General features: G+C 41.2%; 1 protein-coding gene across 1 annotated transcript in view; it reads right to left on the bottom strand.

Annotated features, from left to right (window-relative positions):
- Positions 1 to 10,706: 10,706 nt before the first annotated feature.
- Positions 10,707 to 23,257, bottom strand: part of EMCN (endomucin) — a 123,245-nt gene continuing 110,694 nt past the window's right edge. Inside the window, exons 6-10 of the mRNA XM_075709459.1 lie at positions 16,431 to 16,496; positions 14,510 to 14,605; positions 12,762 to 12,786; positions 11,658 to 11,719; positions 10,707 to 10,756 (exon numbers count right to left, since the gene is read on the bottom strand). Coding sequence (XP_075565574.1) covers positions 10,707 to 10,756; positions 11,658 to 11,719; positions 12,762 to 12,786; positions 14,510 to 14,605; positions 16,431 to 16,496 — 299 coding nt within the window. The remainder of the gene's footprint in view (positions 10,757 to 11,657; positions 11,720 to 12,761; positions 12,787 to 14,509; positions 14,606 to 16,430; positions 16,497 to 23,257) is intronic.

Genomic DNA, 23,257 nt, shown 5'->3' with positions numbered 1-23,257 from the left:
GCAACTCCATTGGGAAGCGGAGATTGTGGTGCCTGGGAAAGCTTCATACATGAAGGAAAATGCAGCGCCCACATCACAGACAGTGGGTTTCAGAGGTGCTCCGACGGTCTCTGTCCTCGCGCACATAAAAATACTGTACAGCACCTGCCAGTTTTGCATGTTAGCCACCAAGGATTTCAAGCCATAATAAACTACCTCAATGGGAGTTCTTGCTTTTGCATGATGTGAAACAGACACAGATTTTGCATGAAACCAAAGAAACCAAACACTTCTGGGTATCAAGTTCCCTTTTTTTATAGGTAGCTGCCTTTAAAAATCTCTTACTTCTCACACAAACAAAAAGAAGATTCACCTAGGGAATTACAACCAGGAAATGCTGAACAGTTAAAGCCAAATGCTATGCCTACAACGGTCTACCTCTGTGAGGTGGCAGGTTCTTCAGTCCCTTGGTTTTCCTGGGACTCTGTTCGTGATGGTGTGCTCAAGCTGAGTTTTGTTTAAGCCATTGCTCCTTGAGGCTGCTGCCAACTATGTCATTGCTCTTTTTGTTTTGCATTTTTAACCTTTTGTTTAGTTACATGGCACAATATTGAGACTAACGAGTATTACTGAGACTATCAACACTAATGTTATAGGACATAAGACAAAAACAATAAACTTACATATTTATTGCTGAGGTGTGAAGAGTTGCCGAGTTTTATTTTTTGCCTGAGATGAGTGCTCTTCTAAGAAACAGAAAATATATTTGCATCAGTTAAACATGCAAAGACAAAAGGACAAATGAGTCTAGCGGGAACACATCACCAACCACCATACAAACTAGCCAGTCTCCTTGTCAGACTTGCTTAACCAGCAAAAACTGTCCACCCACCAGATTTCTACTACTCACTCTGTGTTTTATAGCTTATTTTTCCTATGATTTTCTCTCAAATGGTGGGCTACTACCACAAAGTGTTTCCAAGGGAGTTCTCGAGGGGTTAGAAAAGGCATAAGACTTTAATGAATTTTGAACTATGATGAGAATATTAAATTATAAAAAGAAAAAGATACAACTATAAAATTAATTTTTGAAGATATTGCTGACAGCAGCTCAGTTCCTCCAAAGCAGGAAAACGAACATTTAAAAACTTCAGTCAGGGATTACGGATAGTTCTCACTCCTCCTTCCCTGGAGAAGTGGAGCTGCTGCCAGCAATTATAGGCAGACAAATAAGCCTCCAGATGAGAACATGTTTACAGTTGTCCTATTTCCAAATGCATGTCCCAGGAACGGCGGTGGGATTTCTTTGCATCAGAGATTCGTACATGGAGATGAACACAGGGAATGGCATCCCCAGACTGGACAGAGCCCCATGGAAACAGGGACGAGGGTGAGAAAACCCAAATGCCTCCAGGAAACTGCCTTCTGCCTCTCTGCTCACCTGTGGGAGACAATTTAACACCTGATACATACAGCAGAGGCAAGAAAGTGATGTACTACATTCCAGCAAAAGTGAATATGTATTAAAAAGTTTGCAGATGATCTATAGCCTGGGGTTGAAAATCATAATACAAATTGGGATTATAACAAATTTACTGATTAGGCATTTAAATAATTAGCAGTCAAATTAAATAGTTGCACTCCTGAAGAAAATAGAAGAGACTCATCAATGGTTTTCAGACAGATTTTCTTGGCAGCAAAAAGGACTTTTTAATTTAGTGCAGCCTTTTGAAGGTGAGTAGAAAACTTGGTATCTAATGGGGTTCAGTGAGAGACACTGAAAATTGTTCAACAATAATTGGCTGGAACGGTATTTGCTTCTTAACTGTTCAATTTTGGATAAAACTATTTTAAAACCATGCAGTGTTGCTAAGTGAGAGCTTCAGAAGTTCTGATGATGTTAAATTTCAGCTAAAAAGGCCTTCAGCAACCACTTCAATAATTCATATCATAATTTTTTAGAGAAAAGGAAAGCACGAGTTTCTGGTAGAAAAAAATGAAACATTTCAACAAGATTTATACATTTTTGGTAGGTGAAAAGTTTTTGTTAGATAAAAATCTTGTTTTGAAAAGCTAAAATAAAGTGAACCAGTTCAAATATTGTATAGTTCTGTCCTAACAAAGGAATGAGATTTTCAAGAACTCATTTCTTCTTTAATTTATTTTTATTTCTTCCTTTATTATTTCTTCCTTCTGCATGTTTTTACCTTCCTTGTTCAATATACAGAAATAGAGGATTTAATAGGGCATGAAACGGAGAAATTGGCAAGATTATTTAAAAAAAGGTGGTGTAGGAGAAATTTGTGGAGAAATATATCACCAGGGAGAAGATAATAGTCAATAGTTCTAATAAATATCAATACTTTGTTATCAGTTGCACTCTCAGCTGGTTGCTCTCCCTGCGCTAGACATTAGGCAGACTTATATGGAAGACTGATACTTTGCATCACAGGATAACAACACATCTAAGGAGAGGCTCCAGAGCCAGCGTAGCTCCCTGGATAACATCCCATTGATGTAAACAGGTTTTGGATCAGAGTATGAAAAGGGTGAGGCAATGCTGGCTGCAGGACGCAGACTGCTCGAGCGGTACCTGCCGACAGCGGTGGTTGGGACAGGAGTGGTGAATTTGCCTTGTTGCAGACCCCGAGACCGCAAGACACAAACTCTCACATGCCCTCTATAGATTTTCTGGTGCTATACACACAATCCCTGGAAATAGCGAACTGCCACAAACTATCGCTGGGGTCAACATCCCCCTATAATATCAGTGATTGTCCGATGAGCTTTCGACGCAGGCAGGGAAGCGGCTCTGCGCTGCTTTGCCACTGCACTCCCAAGAGGGCAGAGGCCTGCAAGAATTCTGAAACAAAACCAAATTATCACTACTCCATGGTTGCGAATGTGTCTGAAGATATTTGCATTCTATAATCTATCTATCTATTCTATAATCTATCTAGGTTCTATATTCATTAGTGCCAAGTAGCTATTCAGTAACGAAGAGAGAATGATTATGTACTGGAGAATAAATGCTCACACAGAAGGGTAACACACGGTTTTAGATACAGGGCTGCAGTATGCCTTAAGACTGCAGAGGTGTCTAGAACAATTTTGGAGTCTAATGGCTCAGCAGTTTGATGTTGTGCTAAATATCCAGCTGCAGCACAAAGAGCAAATTAAGAACAACATTCGGGTTAGTTGCAAGCGGGAAGACAGTTTTATTGATCTCAAAATAGCCTTAACTGACAGAAATAAATTCCAAGACTGCAAAAAATCCAAACTTGCCCCCAAACCATCACCCACTAAAAACAAGACCTTGCTTCCCATAAGGAAATTAAAAACAAATACTTGTGTTTAGTATTTTGTAAGAACAGATGATATTTTAATTGACTGAAAGAATTATTTCACACCAAACTGTTTGCCAATGGAGAAAATATGCAGTGCAGCGGCGGTGCTCAACCAGTCTAGATAGATTACCTGCATGGTTTGAAGGCTGTTGTCAAGAGACAAAGGGTATAGTTAATACCAACAAGAGCAAAATTGCTGGACAACAACATCAGTGAAAAATTTACTTTTGTTGATCCTGGGTTATCCTTTTAGGGGAGGGTGACACACTAAAACTCCAGTATAGCACACTACGAGATGGAAGATATCAAGAGAGACTTGAACCATCAGCTTCTCACAATATAGTTATACAGCGTCTTGCATAAAGGTAACCTAGCGTCGGTTGATTCCATTTGATAGGTACTATGGCAATAACTTTCTAATAATGGGTTGAGAGTTCATTGCATGTTTGTCTACTTTGGTAAGTAAATGAGTGAACTGCAGAAAGTGGAGATGAAGGGAACTGGAAGAAAGTATTTGGTGCAGTTAACAAAGCACTGTCAACTGCGCAGCTGCAAGCGCAACGTGACCCCCTTTACCTGTGATCCTGCCTTGTGACACCTCTCCTGATGGAGGAGGAGTTGTGGGCTCGTATAGATTGGCAGAGGGCAGCGAGAAGCCAACCTCATATATATCACGCACTTCTACAAAAACTGAAAGAAATGATGCACAGTTTGAGAAAGAGGCCTTAGGAAGAATATTTGGAAAATGAAATCAGATTGATACTGACATGGAAGTTTTAGTTGACAAGCAAACCCTTCCAATTAAACCTTTTATTGTCCCTGGTGTTGCGCCTGTTTGTTGATTTTTGTCTGAAATTGGATTGTAAACACAAAGACACAGGCACCATGAAGTCTCTAAACATGACTGCCATACAATACAGACAGATCTGTAGTTAAACTGTCTAACTTCTTGCCGCAGGAGGCTGCAGATGCCACAGGGGATAAGGCAAATTCATGGAAGTAAAAGCCACTGAGAACTACGAAGCACCAAAGATACAACCTCTGGTTCAGGACATTGCCAAGCCACAGACTGCTGGAAGACTACGGCAGAGGACACATTACTGGACTCCTTCCCTATTTGTCATCCTTCACTTCACACCTCATGCTAGCCACCCTCAGTGACAGGATTTGAGGCTACATAGATCCAGGATCTGAGCAGGTACAGCTGGCTCAGACCATAGCTTCAGAGCTTCAACATTAAAAGAGAAGGTGCTTTAGCAACTACTGTAATACAGCACCGGTCTTTCATACGCACAGCCTCCCAGGTGGCACTCCTCAAACACTTCTTCTGGAGCCCCGATCGCCGATTCACCCAAGTAAATTGGCAGCCTGGGCACTGGGCCTGATCCAATACACACTGCACACATTCTCCTCTAAAATGCTTAAAATGCTTAAAAAGGATGAGGATAAGGAAGATGTAATAGGAAAAATTTTGTATTCATAACTTCTGATCCTTTAACATATTTGTTTTAAATGCATGGGAAGTAGACCGAGTACACAGATACTGAGGACTTTGCAAGCTTAAATGTTTAACCAGGAAAGTAACAGTACTTCAATGAAAACACGAGGTTTTCTTCCTAATTAAAACTCGTGCAGTATTTGACTTGACTTTTCACTCTCACAAAAATACTTGTTTCTGACTATTAATGTTGCATCCGGACGCCAGTACATGTGAATAAGTAATGAGCACAACTGAAATTATAGGTTGTATAAAATCAGTTTTGAAACTCTGAAACAAACATTTTTTTTGTCTCACCTTTGTGGAAGGCTATTGTATTAATCTTATTGTAATTTCCTCCTCACCCCCACCTCCCCCCAATTTGATTCAGAATCTGAATATATTATTCAGAATACACATACACTGCAGAACATGATGATATAAAAGAGAATTAACAGGTCATATTACTATGAGTACAGAAAGTCTTTGACCTGGGCAAAGCCCTCTTTGATGTTATTGGGAAAGCTGGAAAGAAAAGGATATAAAAATAGTCTTTGACGTAAAAAGTAGGTTGTACTTCATCTCAGATTACATTGTCTGCAAGAAAAAATGAGTTGCACTGTTATTTCACTGTAATATCTGCTGCTGAGAAATTGCTCATAAGTGGCAATCTGCTTTGGAGCAAAGAATTAAAGCAAGTTTTTCATAAAATATGATTGCAGAAACCTATTTTTTTATAAAAGTATAAGTTCCTGTGTCCTCTGCAGACACAGGAATCTGAATGTCTGTTTTTACCATGCTGAACTAAAAGAAAGAGGGTGCATTACAGATGTTGGAGAACAGCACCGAGTGGGACCCAGCGCCTGGATGCACTGGCTGGGTTTGGTGTGGGCCAGTGGGTCCAGCCCCTGCGATGTGCTGCAGCGCTCCCTTGCCATGCGCTTCACCCAAGCCCATGCAAACTGCTCCTTGCCACCGTCAGCAGGACAGAAGGTCCTGTACAACTCACCACTGTGAAGGATAGGAAGGCAATTGCTGCTGAATGGCCAGCAAAGGGTGGGGATGTGGCTCCCCCAAGAGAGGAAGATCTCAGAAAGCTGCAGGCTGGAGCTCCACAGATGAAAACATCACCCGACCCTCAGTGGTCTCTGATTGTACAAGACTGCTTTAAAAACTCTTGCAAATAAGCAGCGCTTACAAACTGAATTAGAAATACAGAAGGAAGCATACACTATATAATGTTTTTGACTAAAGTTTTGCCCAGAAGTCTCAGCTGGAAGTGTGTGCAGTCAGAACTTTGTGGTGCGAGTAAACACAAACAGAATCCGGCCATGAGCTGCAAAAAGCTGAGAAAGTTTATTCTTCAGTTTCTATGAAGAAAGAAAACACAACTTCAAGCTGTTATACAATACAAGGTTAAAAAAAAGAGTATCAGAAAATGAGAAAGAGAAGGAAAGAGAAGCAGGTACTTGATCTATCTCTTTGTTGTGAGGGGACCCTTTTCTACAGAGCAGCTTCCAGGTTTTCTACCTGCAGGGAAAAAAATGACACTGAAAGTACAGCTCATAATAGGAAAAAGAAATAATCAATATCATACCCTCACACGAGTAGGAACACCTGCTCTTACCGCTTCTAAGAGCGCAGCATGCCAGCAGATTGCTCTCCACTGACCTGCATTGCCTATCCTGCAATTGAGGGGAGGAAGGAAGGGAATTTTCAGTGACAGAGCACCTCACCTAGAGACCTGGCTTCTTCACCTGCTCCTAGAGGCACCCACCTGAATCCTAGACAAAATGAGAGAGAGATGAAACTACCAACTCATGTTGAGAAAACCCATGGCCTGCTATGGAACCATGATCCCTGGCAGGAATAAGTTTCCATGGGTTGGGCCCCTAATGAGGTAAAAACTAAAGATTTCTTACCTCCTTAAATGCCACAGTCCATGCTCAAGTGTGCTCAGCATAATAGAAACCAAGGAGGAATAATCCTCTACTTCAGCTCCAGATTTGTCCCATTCTACCACAGCCACAGGCAGAATAATTAAACATTCTCAGCATTTGGAGATTCATGGAAAGCAGTGATGAACATACTGTCATTCAACCACACCATTTCAGAAGACCACAGGATTTTCCAGGTCCAAACCCCAGCACCACAGCAGACTGTCTCGTCAGCTGCTGAACTTCATGTGTATTCCAATGACCAAGGCAAGTTTTTGTGCTGAATGAGAACAAGGGTTTTCTTCTTTGTTCTGTGATGATTTTGGTGCTCGGTCACTACGTATAGTACAGTCATCAGCCTCTGACATCGAAGGCTAGGAATCCTCAAATCCTTTACTGAGGCAGCTTTAGAAATTCAGGAAGTCCAGAGGAATGCTGCAGGCACAAACTAGGATCATCTCAAAAGTGACTGAAGTTATGGGGTCCAATTAATCTATACCATGAAAACCCACATATCTTCAAGGTAGGTAGCTCATCTTCTGCAAGGAACACACCCAAGAAATGCTATGCAAATCTACAGGCAGGAGATAAATCCAGTTGAAGGAGCAGATGACAGCTCTAAGGTTGTTATTACTGTTAACCAACAGCAGCTTTTGGAAGAGATGTGGAGCATATGGGGAATACCGATTGTTCTACATCCTCAGTTCATACTGTTTTGTACTGCACTGCCATCTGAGGGTGCCTCTAGAGATTGACTGATCCCTTTCTCCAATGTGACTACAATAAGTTAAGGGTGTTTCACATGTGAGAGGTCAGGTGTCTCCTCAAATATCCATGTTTGCCTGGTACATTTTCCCAGCTTTGTTTAGTAGCAACACTTGAATTTTCATTTGGGTCCACAATGGGTGTCTTGGGAAGCCCTAATGCAGACATGTACCATGGACCCTTCTCCAGCTACCTTGCGTTCTAGGTGCCTCACCAAAATCTGAGCCACATCAGCTTTGACACATTTAATATTCTTCCAGCAAATTCAACACAGAACAGACAATACCCCTGGAAGCCGAGTAAGTCATATCCTACCCTATCATCTCAAAAAAGCACACGCTGGTTAGAAAACATGCCCTAATGAATCAGCTTATGCTAAGGTGCCAGGATTATACCTAACAACCTGAAATGCTACGTCACCTGCCGCGTTCCTATGAGACTTTATATTGAATATTGAACTGGTGTGCTGCTACTGTAAAGGTCCTTCATACATTTTACCTGCTCTAGAATGGGTACTCCAGGCAAAACTGTCAAGTCATTACTCAGGTATCAATATTCCTACCATGCATCATTCATTTGTATGGAGTAGTCTTACCCCCATTTCTATTCCTCAACCTTTCTGTTACTGAGGAATTTCCATCCCTCAACATTTTTCATGAGTCCTAAAAGGTAATCAATACCTTTGCTGGTTTTCAGTGAAATACGCAAGAACTCTTACAGCAAAAGTTAGGTATGTTTTCAAGATAGGCAATACTTTATCATTAACATCATGGATGATGGTATTGATCTCTTAGTCATCAAGTAAACCCCTCCATCTTGTATTCTTGGGAAACAAATCTACCACTGACAAGCCAAACATGCAGTTCTGTGGGCTATATTGAATCCCAAATAAGAAATATTTTTGCAGGTACATTTTTCTAGAGATCTGTATTGTAGAAGACCATATATTATCCCTAGGAAGAGCAACCCTAAATTTGCCTGTATAGTCAACACAGAACAGCTGTAGCAAATCCTGTATTTGAACATTAGTGTAAAACTTTTGAGACTATTCATTATTGTGAGCATTTTTATCCAAATTGAGTTTTCACACAAGAAGCACGTACAGGCACTTATCTTGCATCAGGTGTTGCAGTTCACCGGGAAACGTGCATGAAAAATTCAAAGTGTTTAGTTTTGTCTGTTTGGTTTTTTTACTTTACATCAATTCTCAACCAGTAGTGCCTTAGAGCTCAGAAGCCATCAGCAACTCCATCTTTCTAAGAAGGGTTTTAAAAAATGAAAATATTAAAGCTCAGTTTTACCTAGTGTTCCTGATGATACTGCTTGGTTAAAAAACATTACTTTAGTCCAGACTTAACTGAAGACTCTTCTTTTCCTGTATTCTTTCACAGCTCATTCCAGTTCAAGATACACGTCCAAGACAGATGGGCTAAATAGCCCTCTGGACACATACATCTCTTTCAACTGACTATGTGCAGCCGGCTTAGTTTTCCAGTGAATACAGTAAGACAAGACTAAACTCACCATAACATTTGATCAAAATATGTCATGCACAACAGTGACACGGGGTTTTTGTAGGTTGCCTGCTTGAGCAGTTTGTAGGTCATATCCTTATTTGGTTTGTATACATGGTTTTTACACATTTTTGAAACAATTATACAATCTCAAAATCTTCTGTTTGGAAAAATAAAAGTAAAAATTAAAAAAAAACCCATAAAGCATACTTATAATTAAGCTTAAATTGAATACATGTCAAATTAGAACTTTGTGGTATGTATGCTTGACCTTAAGCATCTGAGCAGCCTATTGACAGTGAGAGGATGACGTAGGTCTACCTGTAAAGTTAAGGCTGCTCTTAAGAACTTTCTAGTTTTAGTCAAAACCTTTTCTGGTTTTGTTGGTATGTACAATCAGAGGCACCTATAACACAGACCTTCTAAATGGTTGGACAATGAATTCACCTTTTAATTGAGCTGGATTTTATGTGTCCAGAAAGGAAAAAGAAGAACACATGTAAAGAAGTTTTACAACTACCAAAAACAATTGCACTGTGTAAGAGGGACCACGAGTCAGACATTTCTCAAGTGTCTATCTGTACTGTAAGAAACGCTTGCCTTTATGCCTAAGCTTTTAATGAAGGAAGAAAATCTTATTCAAATGGGCAGGCATCCTAACATAGTTGAAAATACCTGTATGAGTGACAAATATTTCTGTAAGAAAATGGGCCCTTCTTTCAGAGTGCTTTTAATTTAAGTAGTAAAGTGTCTCTAAAAACCTGGGGAAAAACAGGACTTCCATTTCTGTGAAAGCATGTTTAATTTTGAAACATATAAAGATGTAAGAATTCAAGAGAAAATGGTAGCTAGTTTAAATATGAATTGTATTAATGAGAAGAGGGCAAGAATCTTGTCTTCTAAGTGGTTATGACTCACACCTTCCAATTATAGCATGCATAAATCAAACTTCAGTAAAGAAGAATATCAAGCATCCTCTGGATGGAAGAAATTCAGATACTTGGTGAACCAGTAGCTGATTAACAGGCACTAGACCTCATCTTGTGAAAAAAACAGTGAGCCTTAGTCTTTTCTCATTTACCCTGCTGTAAAACACAAGTAATTCTGCTGCTGCCAATGAAGTTACTTTACCGTTGAAACCGGTATGAGGGCAGAATCAATCAAAAAATGTCTATGAATTCCAGTTTCTGACTTCATTCCGCTTTCAAAAAAAAAAAACAAACCTATGGTTTTAAACGTAAAATAAACACAACTCCATACACCTAAAAAAAAAACCAAACTAAAAGTCCATTCCCAAAGACATATACTTAAAAAAAAAATAAAAAAACCTCCCAAATCTCAAAGCTCTGAAGTGCAGTCACTGAAGTGCCAAAGCATAGTTTGCATTTGCTCAGCAGCAGCAGGGCAGAATGATGCAACCTGCAATGGAGCACGTTCCTCCTCCCCCTCTAGCCTGCTAGCATGCTGCTCTGTGTCTTAGAGGCTGTAGGGACCTTGCAGAACTCCTGTTTGTTGCAAGGGCTGCCAGAGCTGCCCCATGGATCTTTTGGATTGCACAAAAGCTTTTGGGAATTGCAGAGAACACTGGAAAATACAAGCTGTGCCTTGCCAGCAAGTAGAGAGTAGTTCAGATCAAGTGCTGTGTTTCAGAGGACTTCTCAAGAATTTAGAGGAAAGGTGACAGCAGCTATAGGGCAACCTCTGAAATGTCAGTAGGGGAAACAGATAACTGGCAACCTTAAAGAAAAAGGGGTTTATACCTAAAAAAGCATAAAGTAAGAGGCTGTTTTTCCTGGAGGACTTCTGCAGGTGAGGCAGGAACAAAGGTGGGACCTATACAGCTGAGGAAGCAAACTGCAATGGGTGAAGGGGGGAATGTTCACAATGAATAGCTCTACCATGAGAGGTTTCTTTTTTTTGTTGTTGTTTTTTGTTGAATAGCTGAATAGCTGTTGAATTAGTGGGAATTTTGTTCTGCCTCAGTCTTATTTTGTGCTACTCTATTTCTTGCAGAACCTATAACTGCATCCATCCTTAGCTTATATTGATGAGATTTTGCTTTCTTTTGTGCATGTTATCTATAACCTCTGTTCCTTTAGGCTTCATTACACACATATTTTGCAAGAAACTGTATCAGTGAAGCACAGGACAGAGGAATTTGCAATGAGAGTAGGATTTTGAACGCAAAGAGTGGCTGGGTCCAGGGCTGACTGAACACTGCCAACACCAACTCCAGCACAGCCCTGTTTACATAGAGCACTGACTCCCAAACCTTTTGACCCCTGGGATATTATCAGTCCTCAAACCTCCTTGTATAGCCAGATCTAGCTGATAAATATCATGATCACGGTTACTCCTGAACATGCCTAGCTGTAAACCACTTACCATCAATGATGTTAAAAAATTATTTTCCTTAAACTAGTCTTACTTCTCACTTCCAAATACTGATACCACACACAGTGCAGCTGCACTGCAGCTCTACAGGCTCCCAGTCTGTGGATTTGCACTGTAGAGGAATTGTTTGCAGTGACTTTGACCTGACTGGAACTGAAGATGGTTCTACTATTGGAAATGACATCCCAAGACTACTGCTCTCTGGGCTCAGAGAGACAGACATGCACACAGAGGAAACACTCACCAGTCTCAGGAGAAGTTGTCTTCACAGAAAGAAGTTTGACTCCTTCTTTATCTGATTGGGCCCTGTTGAAATCAGAAAACACTTAAGCAGACAGTCAGCATGCAACTCAGCATGCACGTTGGTTAGCCAAACAAAACTCTAAGATTATGATCTGGAAGAGGCAGCACCTATGCCAGTCTACACTGCAGGCTTGAAATGGGCTTTGCATGGGATCCCGCATAAGTCTTGGTGGTGGAAAACACCATATACCAATATCTCTGAAAACACCTTTCTCTTAAAATATGTAATAAATCAAGTTGCATAACTCCAGGTTCAATCTAGTGCTCCACAGAAGTACATCGGGGGGGAAAAGAGGGAGTAATCTTTTTTCTCTGTCAATACAAGGCTTTTAGCCACATTGAATTGCAAGAAGGACCACTTCAGATGTCCAGGGAGTCGGGGCTAGCAAGTAAATCAGCAGCCCAAATGTTGCTTTTGGTCATAAAAAACATAGAGGCCACAGCCAGACCAAATGGCCTCTAGTATATATCTTCTAATGGATCTTTCTTGGTTTCACTCTCCTGAAACTCCTTAGGCCAATAGTTTTAACTGAGCCTCTACAAATAGACTAGTGGAGAGAAGATGGGACAGAGGAAAATGAAATAATGGGGGACACAAGAAAAAGAAAAATAATCCAGAATAAAAAGCATTAAAAAGAGAGAAAACATGAACAAAAGAAAGGGGATGGGAAAAGATAGGGGGAAAAAACAATCAATGGGGCAAAAATTGAAAAAAAAAGAGAAAAAAGGCGGAGCCAATTGGCCCTGTGGCAAAGCATAAGCTGTTTATCTGTTTCAAAAGGATCCCCTGCAAAACAATGGCGAGCCATCACATTTCTATCTGTGCTGGAACAGCTGCTTATCATGCATACAGGTGTACAATAACTGCAAGCACATCACTTTCAACAGGATATTTCTCTGTTATTTTATACATAAAAATTTAATTTAATATAAAATATTATGTTTAAACAGAGAAAGATCAAAGAAAATCTCAAGCAGAATCTGCTGCATTCACAAGTGCCCCACAAAAGATCTCAAAGCAACGAAAAGACAGGATTCAACCTACTGTTCAGTGCCGTTCTCTTGTCTCTCTGGAAGAAGGAAGAAAGTTAATATCATTTTGACTGCTGGAGCTCAGTTAAGAAAACATGTAGACATAGCTATTGCAGTTGCTAGCAGAAGGCTTAGTTGTGATTTTGCAGTGTTGCATTAAGTACATTAACACAATCCGCCACCCTGAATGGCAATTGGTACTTTTCTAGTTCATCTTCCCAAAAAATAACCATGTCATCTATGAAAGTGACCTGATATCGCTCACATCAATACTTCTGGAAACTAGATATGTGCCTTGGACAAGAGCACAACAGAAGTGCATTTTTCCCTGCAGCTCCCAAATCCCTGGGTAGCTGGCACAGAGGAGGCGAGGATGCAACAGTTCTCAAGCACATAACAACTGAGCTAAAAGATACAGGGTGAGGGGAGAGAGTGAACAAGCTGCCAGACTGTACGCTCTGGCGGGGATTTAACCTGGCATGACATCTGAGAACAGAGTCTGTCATGCCCGCTGATGTGGAAGGGGTTTCTCCCCAAAATGAATCATATACCAAACATATTTTATTCTTATGTGCAAGTACAGGCAGATGGATGGGGTTGAGGGGTTACACCGGAGGCATGGATCCAATTCTAGCCCCATCGCACTGGGCAGAGTGCTCTCCATCCACGGGGGAAGCACACTAGATAGACCTGAATAAATCCTGCAGGAAGCACCACAGATACTGATCTACTCAAGCTTCCAAGTGAATTTGCTAGTACTGTGCCTGCTGGCATTTGTGCATGGGGGAGGCTGGTGAGGAAAAGTTCTTCACCTCATATCTTTACATCTTGACTCCAAATATTCAGTGATATCCTAAGCAAGGATTATACCTTCCTCTGTTTATCTGGGTCTGGTTTTCCATGTCATTGGCTAAATTGGTTACGACCCAGTTTGCCCTGGTCTACAGGCTCGACACCCTGTTGTGATTTTATATATCCAAGGCCTGGTGATTTCACAGTTGAAGCTCTGCACAGGTCTCCTAACTCATGCCAGCTCGCAGGGAGAGAAAAACCACAGTCTGGATTCAGATCTGGGTTTTCACTTCATGGAGAATTACACTTGCCTGTGGCCCACTAGGGCAACTCTTTGAAACATTTGGCAAATGGAATTTAATGGAATTACACCCCTATTTTCTTAAGTATTTCACGGACAGCAGTGAAACAGATACTGGCTTTAGCTGATCTGTCAAAATGACTGTTTCTGAAAATACTGTCTGCTCAGGGATTTTGTGTTCATGTGCATTATACTGTAACTGGAAAATTTTACTTCTATATGTAGGTATGTGTGTGTGTGTATGTATATATGAGGTATTTCCTAAAAGGAAGCATTAATATTTCTTTGCCTGTATCTAGAACAGAGACAAAATAAACATAGTGATTTTGTTAAACAATATCTCCAAACTTCGTTTTCACTGTCTTTTTCTACCTGATTGACTGGTTGTGTTAGCACAGCTGTTTGTTAGCTCTTTGTAGCTGCAAGAGTGTGAACAAAAAGCTTTATGGCATTACATATTCTCCAAAAATCAGAGATATTTTTGCTCCCTCTGTTCTTCCTACTGATTTTGAAAATGAAGTGTTACTTTCCCACTTTAGGCAAAATACTTTGAAATACGAGAAACTTTCCTATCTATGGTTAAGGTAATCTAAAAAGACCCCAGAGATCTTTTAATAATAAAAAGCACATTGATCTTTTTCCCCCCACAGAGAAAGCAAACCAAATACCTGGAGTTTTCTTCTGGCACATTCTGTACAAAGCCACCAGTGAGAAGACAGAAAGGGTAATGACTATCAAGGTGATGACAATTGGCAAGGTAACGCCTGCAAAAGAGGGAGAACATAGTGTCAGTTTGGGGGCCAGTGTTGATGGCCCCCAAAGGTTTTGCAAAACAGTCATGTTTCAGGAATAAATTTTTAATATATGCATTTTTTTCCCTCTTTTTTGAAAACAAGACTCATCTGAAATTCAGCAACTGAAGCGATTATTTCTCTTTTTAACACTGTATGCCCAGAAAGACACCAAGGAGTTACATAATTCAGTAACATTCCCCACAGCACTTACAACCAGGGATAGAAAATGCAAGATATCCTTTTTAAATGAGGACATTTCTTTCCTTTTATTATTTCCCACCATCTGCCATTTCCTGACAGGTGTTTCCCAGCCAAGAAGCAAAAAGGAAAGAATTATGTAACGAAGAGAAGCTTTCCTGGGGAAATATATAAGCCCATTTTCTCCCCATTTATCTTTTTTCTGGCAGCGATTGGCCACACTCAAATTTAGCAGGCGCTCTCTCGCCTGCTGGCCTAAGCCCTGTGTCAGGGGAGGCTGTGACTGCATTCCTGCAGCTTTCCTCAGCGTCAGCCATCATGCCTGCCTGATATTTAGAAATAGCATCTTCGATGGCTCTTGATGCAATTAATATTTAGTATTCATATAGATGTGTGTATTCATCTATGAAACTAGAGGAAGAACCCAGAGACAAGATTACAGTGGAAAAACATCAAACATATTTTGCTAAGCCAGTACTTTGGGTAGCTGTCATGGTTTAGCCCCAGCCAGCAACTAAGCACCACGCAGCCGCTCGCTCACTCCCCCTACCCCGATGGGATGGGGGAGAGAATTGGAGGAGTAAGAGTGAGAAACACTCCTGGGTTGAGATAAGAACAGTTTAATATTTGAAATAAAATAAAAACAATAATTATATGAATAACAATATAATAATGATAATAATAATAATATACAAAGCAAGTGATGCACAACGCAATTGCTCACCACCCGCCAACCAATACCCAGACAGTTCCCGAGCAGCGATCGCTGCCCCCCAGCCAGCTCCCCCCAGTTTCTATACTGAGCATGACGGCATATGGTATGGAATAGCCCTTTGGTCAGTTTGGATCAACTATTCTGGCTGTGCCCTCTCCCAGTTTCTTGTGCACCTGGCAGAGCATGGGAAGCTGAAAAGTCCTTGACTAGCATAAGCACTACTTAGCAACAACTAAAACATCAGCGTGTTACCAACATTATTCTCAAACTAAATCCAAAACACAGCACTATGCCTGCTACTAGGAAGAAAATTAACTCTATTTCAGCTGAAACCAGGACAGTAGGAAATAGCAGATCTGCAGCAACACTCTTGCCCTAGAGATGCATAATATTAAAATAAAAGATTAAGTAACGTGCATCATGCAAATATCAAGTGCTTGAAGAGCTTGCAGAAGACTCCCTCCTAGTCCTTCTCTCCCATGACAATACAAACAATATATTCATATAATTCATACATAACAATATTTTCATATAATATGTACTCATAATGGTATATGAACAACATTTTCATATGTTTTCTTGTGTCTTCTCCCACAGGGGATGACTCTGTTCACATTTTTTTCAGTTTTATCACTTTGACTTCAGTCCTTGGGATTAAATGTGCTGCTCTCCAGTGAAAGTGGTGTCAACTTGTTAAGCTCTGTTTCTCTTTGAAAGGAGTTTTATAACAGGCAGTTAAATTGGTTTTGTAATAGGGTCTACATCTGGTAAGGCTAGAAATAAAACTGCCAGTTTCATTTCTCTGCTACTCCAATCACTCATCGAAAGCCAAACTGATCAACTGAAAACTCAAAAGCTGGACAATAAAGCAGGAACACTCACTAGAATAGTGGATAGCACTTGCTGGCGCTTCCTTATTTCCAGGACTGCTTCTAGGGCTGTCAGAAGCTAGATTTGCAAAAGAAAGATTGTTAGGTTAACATCTAATTGCCAGAACTCTCCAAACAACTCCCCCTGAAAAATTACCCTCCCAAAACAACTTCTGTGTCCTCAGTTCTGGAGCCATTTGGTGCTCCACAGCTATAGCTCTCAATAATACCTGGATAACTTGGCAAGAGGGGTTAGGGATGTCCACTTACAGGTTATGAACTACAAACTTTTTCACTTTTAGGAGGTTAAGGTACTGTTCAGTATTAGAAGAGATCTCTTGACAAGCAAATAAACAAGCAAGAGAGTGAAAATTAGATGTGCCTCCAAAAGAAGAAAGACCAAAATTTTTCACTGCTAATTAAAAAAAAAGTGCTAATAGTAGATGAAGAAGTCTAAAGAGCTGCACTATTAGTAGCTAGTGATTTTCTTGACAGTTGAGTGTTACAAAGGGATGTGTGTGCTCTCTCTGTCACATTTGGGGACAGCAATGACCGTTGGGAGCCTCTGAGCATTTTTTAGGGCAGGGTTTAAAGGAATACATTTCTACTTTCAGATGCTAATCTGAATGTGAGTCAGGTATCAACAACCCAAGATATTTATTACCTTGTTGCACACAGCCTGTGGAAAAACAATCACTGAACTTCAAGAGAAAAAAAAGAAAAGGCAAACATTGGTGCTTCCCTAGTTATGTTATACAGCACACTGGTTTATATTCCGTATTGGATGGAGGCTTGAGTAGATGTGTGCTTACTGCCACTGAAGAAGCTGACCAGCTGGACAAATGGATAGCTAGATGCCTAGCATCGAAGTTATAATGCAAAGCTGAGCATTTCCATTGCTCATTTAAATATCAGAAATGGCCCTCAAACAAAAGTGCCTGGGGAAGGTGGTCTGTTAAGCAGGGAGCCTAGCAGAGAGTATAGCTCTGTATATAAGTAGTGAGAACATGGTAGCAGCCTCTGAGGCTCTGTTGCAGGCTCTGATCCATTGCTCAGGTACCCCTTCATACCCCATACACCTGTAGAGATGCACAGAAGAGGGCTCAACTTGATGGGTAGAAACTACAAAATCAGCTGGGTCATTAAAACCAATCCCCCAGGGCCATTTTGAGGGCTAGAATACAATTTTGTTCTGCTAGGTCTCTGAATTATCTGGTCCATCTTTTTTACAGATGGATTTTTTACTTTTTTGTATAGGCAGCACATGTATCTAGTTTGCTGAATTAGAGTAAGAAACAAGGCTGCTTTGTCCCAACCCTGTAGGCGCTCCTTGCTGCACTGATTTTAAAAACTCAGGCCCACTATTGATAAATGTTTTGGTGATTGTTTTTTCTCCACTATTCTCCTTTTGCCCATATTCCCATTCTCACAACATACCGGTCTGTTCAGATATGTAAGAGTATGTTGCCTCCTGATGCAAGTAAAGCAGGCAACAGCCAGAGGCCAGTTTCTCCACAGGGTTGCTGGATATGCCAATATACTAGATTTCCCAGGTAACTAGTAGCCACATGGTCCTACTTAAAAATGTATGTGGATTGACTGGTAGTGCAAGGGGTAAGATTCAAGAGCTGTGTTTTCATTGTTGTTCTGCTGTTGTGTAGCTGTGTGAATTTTTGGCAGATTGTTTAGCTTCTCTGTTTCCTTTCCTTTCCTGCCCCCCTCTTCCCCGCCAGCCCCCCTTTCATTTGTCTGGCCAGAGACTGAAACCTCCTGGGGAAAAATGATCACTTACTGTGTGCTTGTGTGGTACCTAAACAATACAGCCACAGCTGAGACATTCTGATGCTATAGCATAGGAAACAATCATTGTCTGAAACCCTTAACTCTGAAAAATCACTATGTTTCTTTAAAGCAGAAGTTCTCATTCCGTGGTGCCTGTCTGCTGAGGGGTGATAATGTAAAGATGGAAACTGTGAGCCACAATCAAGTGACTGAAATAATTCTTATGAATTCGTAATTCCATGTGATTGCTTTAGATTTCCCAGGGAAATACTACTGCCCTTTCACTACCTTACCTGGTATACTGCATGATATACAGGGCAAGCGGGCAATTATCACAGTAATGAGTTATCCTGGATACTGACTGAAAATGTCAACAGAAACAAATTACACTGAAAAACATGAATGTGTATCCCTGCATTTGTGCAGCACCTCCTCAGGAGAAAAACTGAGGATTCAAATTCACTGGTTATTTTCCTAGTTCTCTGTTAAATGGCCAAGGTATGAGTAATGCAGGAAAGACAAATCCATAGGTTACCATTTTAACTACTTGAGACCATCAATGAGAAATACAGTAGCTAAAAAGAAGCACTACTGAATGAATAAAATGGATTAAGGAATTAAAACCTTTAACTCAGTTATCCACTTCATTCACTGAAGTTTCTCACAAGCCAGCCCATCATGTCTACTTTCTCTGGATCTGGAAAGTGAACCTGGAAGATATGTTCCAGCTATGGAATGATCTGGGATCAGAATAACAATTGGAATAATACATCCATCATGGTAACAGGAGGGACAAACTTTTGCTGGCAGCAGCAGCAAGAACTGCAGGTACCAGTACAGAAGAGACTGTTTCCTGATAAGCCCAGAGAAAGGAAAATAGGACAATACAGGTTCACTAGCACAGGAAACTCTTGCTTTACTCTGGGACCTACTGCTTCTTACCACAGGACAGGGAATGAGAGCCACCAACAAGAACGAGCTCCTTGGTAAACACTATATTTATATAAACTTCCCATTACATCACGCAAAAAAACAGGCTTGATTTTTTTTTGTGATCCCACCCTGTTTTCTTTCCAGTATCTGCTAGTCCAACATAGCATTGAGCTGAAATCACAGCAAAGTTACTCATTGCTATGAGTTGAGCGTCACTCCACTGCTTCTCTGTACTATGCTTCAGGTTCATTCTTCCCCCAGATCCTCCTTGTTCCCTGAACATCTCCTTTCCTTTGGCTGCCCCCCTCCCACCCCACACCAGCCTTTTTTGCCAGTGTGCACAGAGCTCTTACTTGTCCATGTTGTCGAGGAGCTCACGTGAAGGCCTGCAGTAAAACAGAAGGAACAAGTTTGTTAGTAACTGGTTTAAGGTTACATGCCCAGAGTCTTCACACCATGCAAACCGGCAAACTCCAGCAACGCGCTCAGTAACCCCACAAGAAATGCTGACCCAGAACTGACACGCTGACACTGTTCCCAAGCCCAGAAGGCCTGAGCTCTGAAAGTCTGCAGACATCCCTTATAGATGGGACCAGAATCCAAAGCACAGCCTACGCTGGGTTGTTATTCTGCTTAAGAGAAGAAAATCCTGAATTAATTGATACATTCCTAAAAAATCCCTCCTGCCAAAACCAAATAAGTGCCTGGGAGTGAATAGCTGGCATTTAACTGACAAATAAGTGTTTTAATAAAAGAACCTCAAATGCCTAATTGAGACATGTCTTCAAGTGTCACAAAAACCTTTAAAAATGAATCTTCATTAATTATCTTGGTGTTTTTGGCTAGCAGGCTGCTGAGCAGCAGGAGTAAGAGGCATTGGTAATGAGGAAGAAATGGACCTTGCAGAGCACTGTGAACAGTGCTTACTGGCCCACTACTGTCAGCTTCCCCTGCCACTTCACAAGTTTTTGGTGCAGAGCACTAATTTTTTTGTTAGCCTTTTGTTAGTATGCTGCTGCTTTTGTGTGTCTAGACTGTAGCATGCTTGGAAATTAAGGCGGCTGTGAATACTTCACATTTGGAGGCTAGCCACAGACAACCATCGCTCCCACAGTGATTTTTATTACATTGCATTAAATCTCTTCTGCGATCACTCTAAAGTCAAAGGGAGCCAGGCACCTAACTCGTCCATGTCTTTGAGAATATCCACCTGTGTGAACTGGCAGTAAAACATTTATCTGTTTGTACAAGACAGGCTGTGTCTTGCCAGGGGCGAGTGACTGGCACTCTGCCTGTCTGGTGAGGCCTCTCACACTGGATTAGTGGAGCTACCATGGAAAAAAATCCCTCAGGCCCTATATCCTCAGCAGTCACTCATTATTTTGAGGTATAAATCACAGCGTTTGGTCACCTTCCTCTAGGCTGGAGAGCACCATAAAAGCCCCCTCTCGTTGGGTCTCTTCAGGGTTCACCACTGCCGCAGCATCTGTGGGAAATGTGGTCAATCTGACCCTGTCCCACCTCCATGCCCCATCTGTGCCGGGCTGGGAGACCGCAGAGGGAGTGGCGTGAAGGCAGCCGTAACTCCAGGGAGGCACTGAGTCTCTCCCCTGCACGCCCAGGGTTGCAGCACTCGTCCTCCAAGCCGGGTCCCCAGGGAGTACAAATCCACTCCTATGCCCTCGCTGCACTTTCTGTGCTGTGGACTGATGCTCTACACAACGACAGCTCCTACCACTGGAGCTGTAACAGGAGTGAAGCACATTATTCTACTGCTGTGAATGTACTCTTTGAAAATCAGAATGGCTGCTCTTGTTTTTCCTCCTCTCTACACCCAGTTAAAAACATGCATCACTTGAGCCACTGGGTGCAAATAACCACTTTTGCTAATGATACATGTGACAGAGCTTTAACTGCATTTTAATCACAAACATGCATGAAAAGCACATTCAGGTTGAAAAGCCAAGTACTTAAAAGACAGCGGTAAGAGCTTTTCTTGAATGTACTAAATATTAGTAATGCTAATTACTCTGAAGTTATACAGGTATCTCACCCTGGCTTCCTAGGATCCAGGAGAGACTTTTTTCCTAAGCTTTTTATCATCATCAATCTATCTGCAAAAAGCAGTGTCACCTTGCTCAGAGAGGATCTCTATGATGATTCATTAGGCAATGTTTATAGCATGTTTGGGCAACATTAACGACAAGAGCCAAGGAAAAGCTTTTGGGAAGTTAATAACTCTCCTGTCAAAGGAGGTTTGGAACAACACACAGTACAGAACACAGCAGGACACATTCCTGGCATTAAGGAAACATCCACATATGTTACCCGAATACTGTCTTTCCTTCAGCCTATAAGGAGTCAGATCCCATGGAAAAAATACCATGTGATCGCATAGCAATGGTTGAGCAAGCAAACAGTAAAGCCCTCTGTGTGCATTTTCTTGGAGAAAGACAAAAGACCTTGTCAAGTCTTACAAATAGGTCACTTCTCTATGAAACTTCAAGCCTTGTCTCCCAAACCTGAGGAGAACTGAGCTTTCCTAAGAACCCCGCCAAGATCATAACATAATTATACATTTTCCCTTAACTTCACTCTTGCAAAAAAAGTGAACCATCTTGGCTCAAATTAGAGCAAATAAATAGAAAAAGCATGTCAAGCCAGAGACTGATATCCAGGTTCACCCCAAATACCTAAGGTTTGTCAAAGCTGTATGCAGGTGACATAGGCTCTGTGAACAGGAAGAGTCGGGTGACCTGTGAGTCAGTACCCACAGGCACAGCCAAAACCCACACTGCTGTCCCAGCCAGACCTCGCCACTTCAGTAAACCCAGGCATGATCCCAGGTGGGAAACATGACAGCAGCCCCCTGCCCTTCCTTCAAGGACTAGCAGGAGTCTCCTGAGCCTTTGTTATTTTTTAAAAACTGCACACATCTACACACAATAAAATTACAAGCATCTTTCCCAAAGATATCTCACCCAGATTTTGTCAGAGCATGAAAAATGAAATAGGAAAAATCTCATGCCCTTCTCTCTCCCCCCCCATCTCCAGTATGCAAGCAAGGTGCCAGCTCACCCTCTGTTCAGAGATTGCTCAGCCCTGCCAACAAACAAAGCTGTGCTTATCGGAGCAGTACAGCAGGTACTTTCAGTTTGCATTTTCTAAATAACCATCCAGTGCCCTTTTTGGTGGTGGGGTCACATGTTGCTGTTCTACAGAAAGAGAAGGACAGAAGGAAAGGCAGGATTTCACTTGCAAACATAGTTACTGTAGTTGTTCTAGCTGCCTGTTCAGAGCTTACCACATCCTTTGGTGCTGCGAGTTAGGGGGCAGATGCTCTGCATAAATAATCTGGGAAGATTTCCAGATTCATCATGAAAAGTGAGGTGTGCAACACTGGCTGTGCCGAGTCCTTGTTGTGCAGTAAGGAGGACAAGGATAAAAAATTTGGCACATGACGGTGGTTTGATTTGAAAATACCTGCCTGAATCAGTTCGGCACTGGTTAGAAGCTTGACAGATGGAGAAAGAGACTAATAACTAACATCTCCTCGCTCTGTTCATCAACGACTACTACCTAAGCAGCCTGGATACCCTGCAGTTTGCTGCTTCTGTTTTTGGAGGGCCGCCACATGAAACTGTGTTCACTAGCAAAATAAACGAATAAATTTGGCTGATTACTCAGAGGGGATACCAGAATATAAATCAAAGCAAAATTAAGAACTTTAAAAAACCTTCCTTGCCCTGACCATGCTATAGATCTGCAATTGTGTTAACTGAGGCTTTGCTATATTTTCCATTTCCCAGGCACTTTGATTTTTGTGTGTGTCTCTTTGCAAAGAAGCTGAAGATATGGTGGGTAATTTTTACCTAATATCACTATCCAGAGTTCCTACACAGTTTGCGTACAGAAAGAGTCAAACCCTCCTTGTCTTACTCATAAGAATTTTTCTTAGGGAGATGCCTCCTGTGAATCAAGTGAGTAGGATTTATAATTGAAGGAGTGCAATAAAGATATCAATAGATGCAGCAGGTTGATTCATCTGACAGTTTATTATAATAGATCATTTGATCTTACCACCCTGCTGGGTGAACTTAAGCTCATACTACTTTATGGATTTTT

The sequence above is a fragment of the Pelecanus crispus genome, chromosome 4, assembly GCF_030463565.1.
Source record: "Pelecanus crispus isolate bPelCri1 chromosome 4, bPelCri1.pri, whole genome shotgun sequence".
NCBI lineage: Eukaryota > Metazoa > Chordata > Aves > Pelecaniformes > Pelecanidae > Pelecanus > Pelecanus crispus.
Note: the sequence above shows the minus strand (reverse complement) of the source record. Positions and strands in the feature narration are given on the sequence as shown.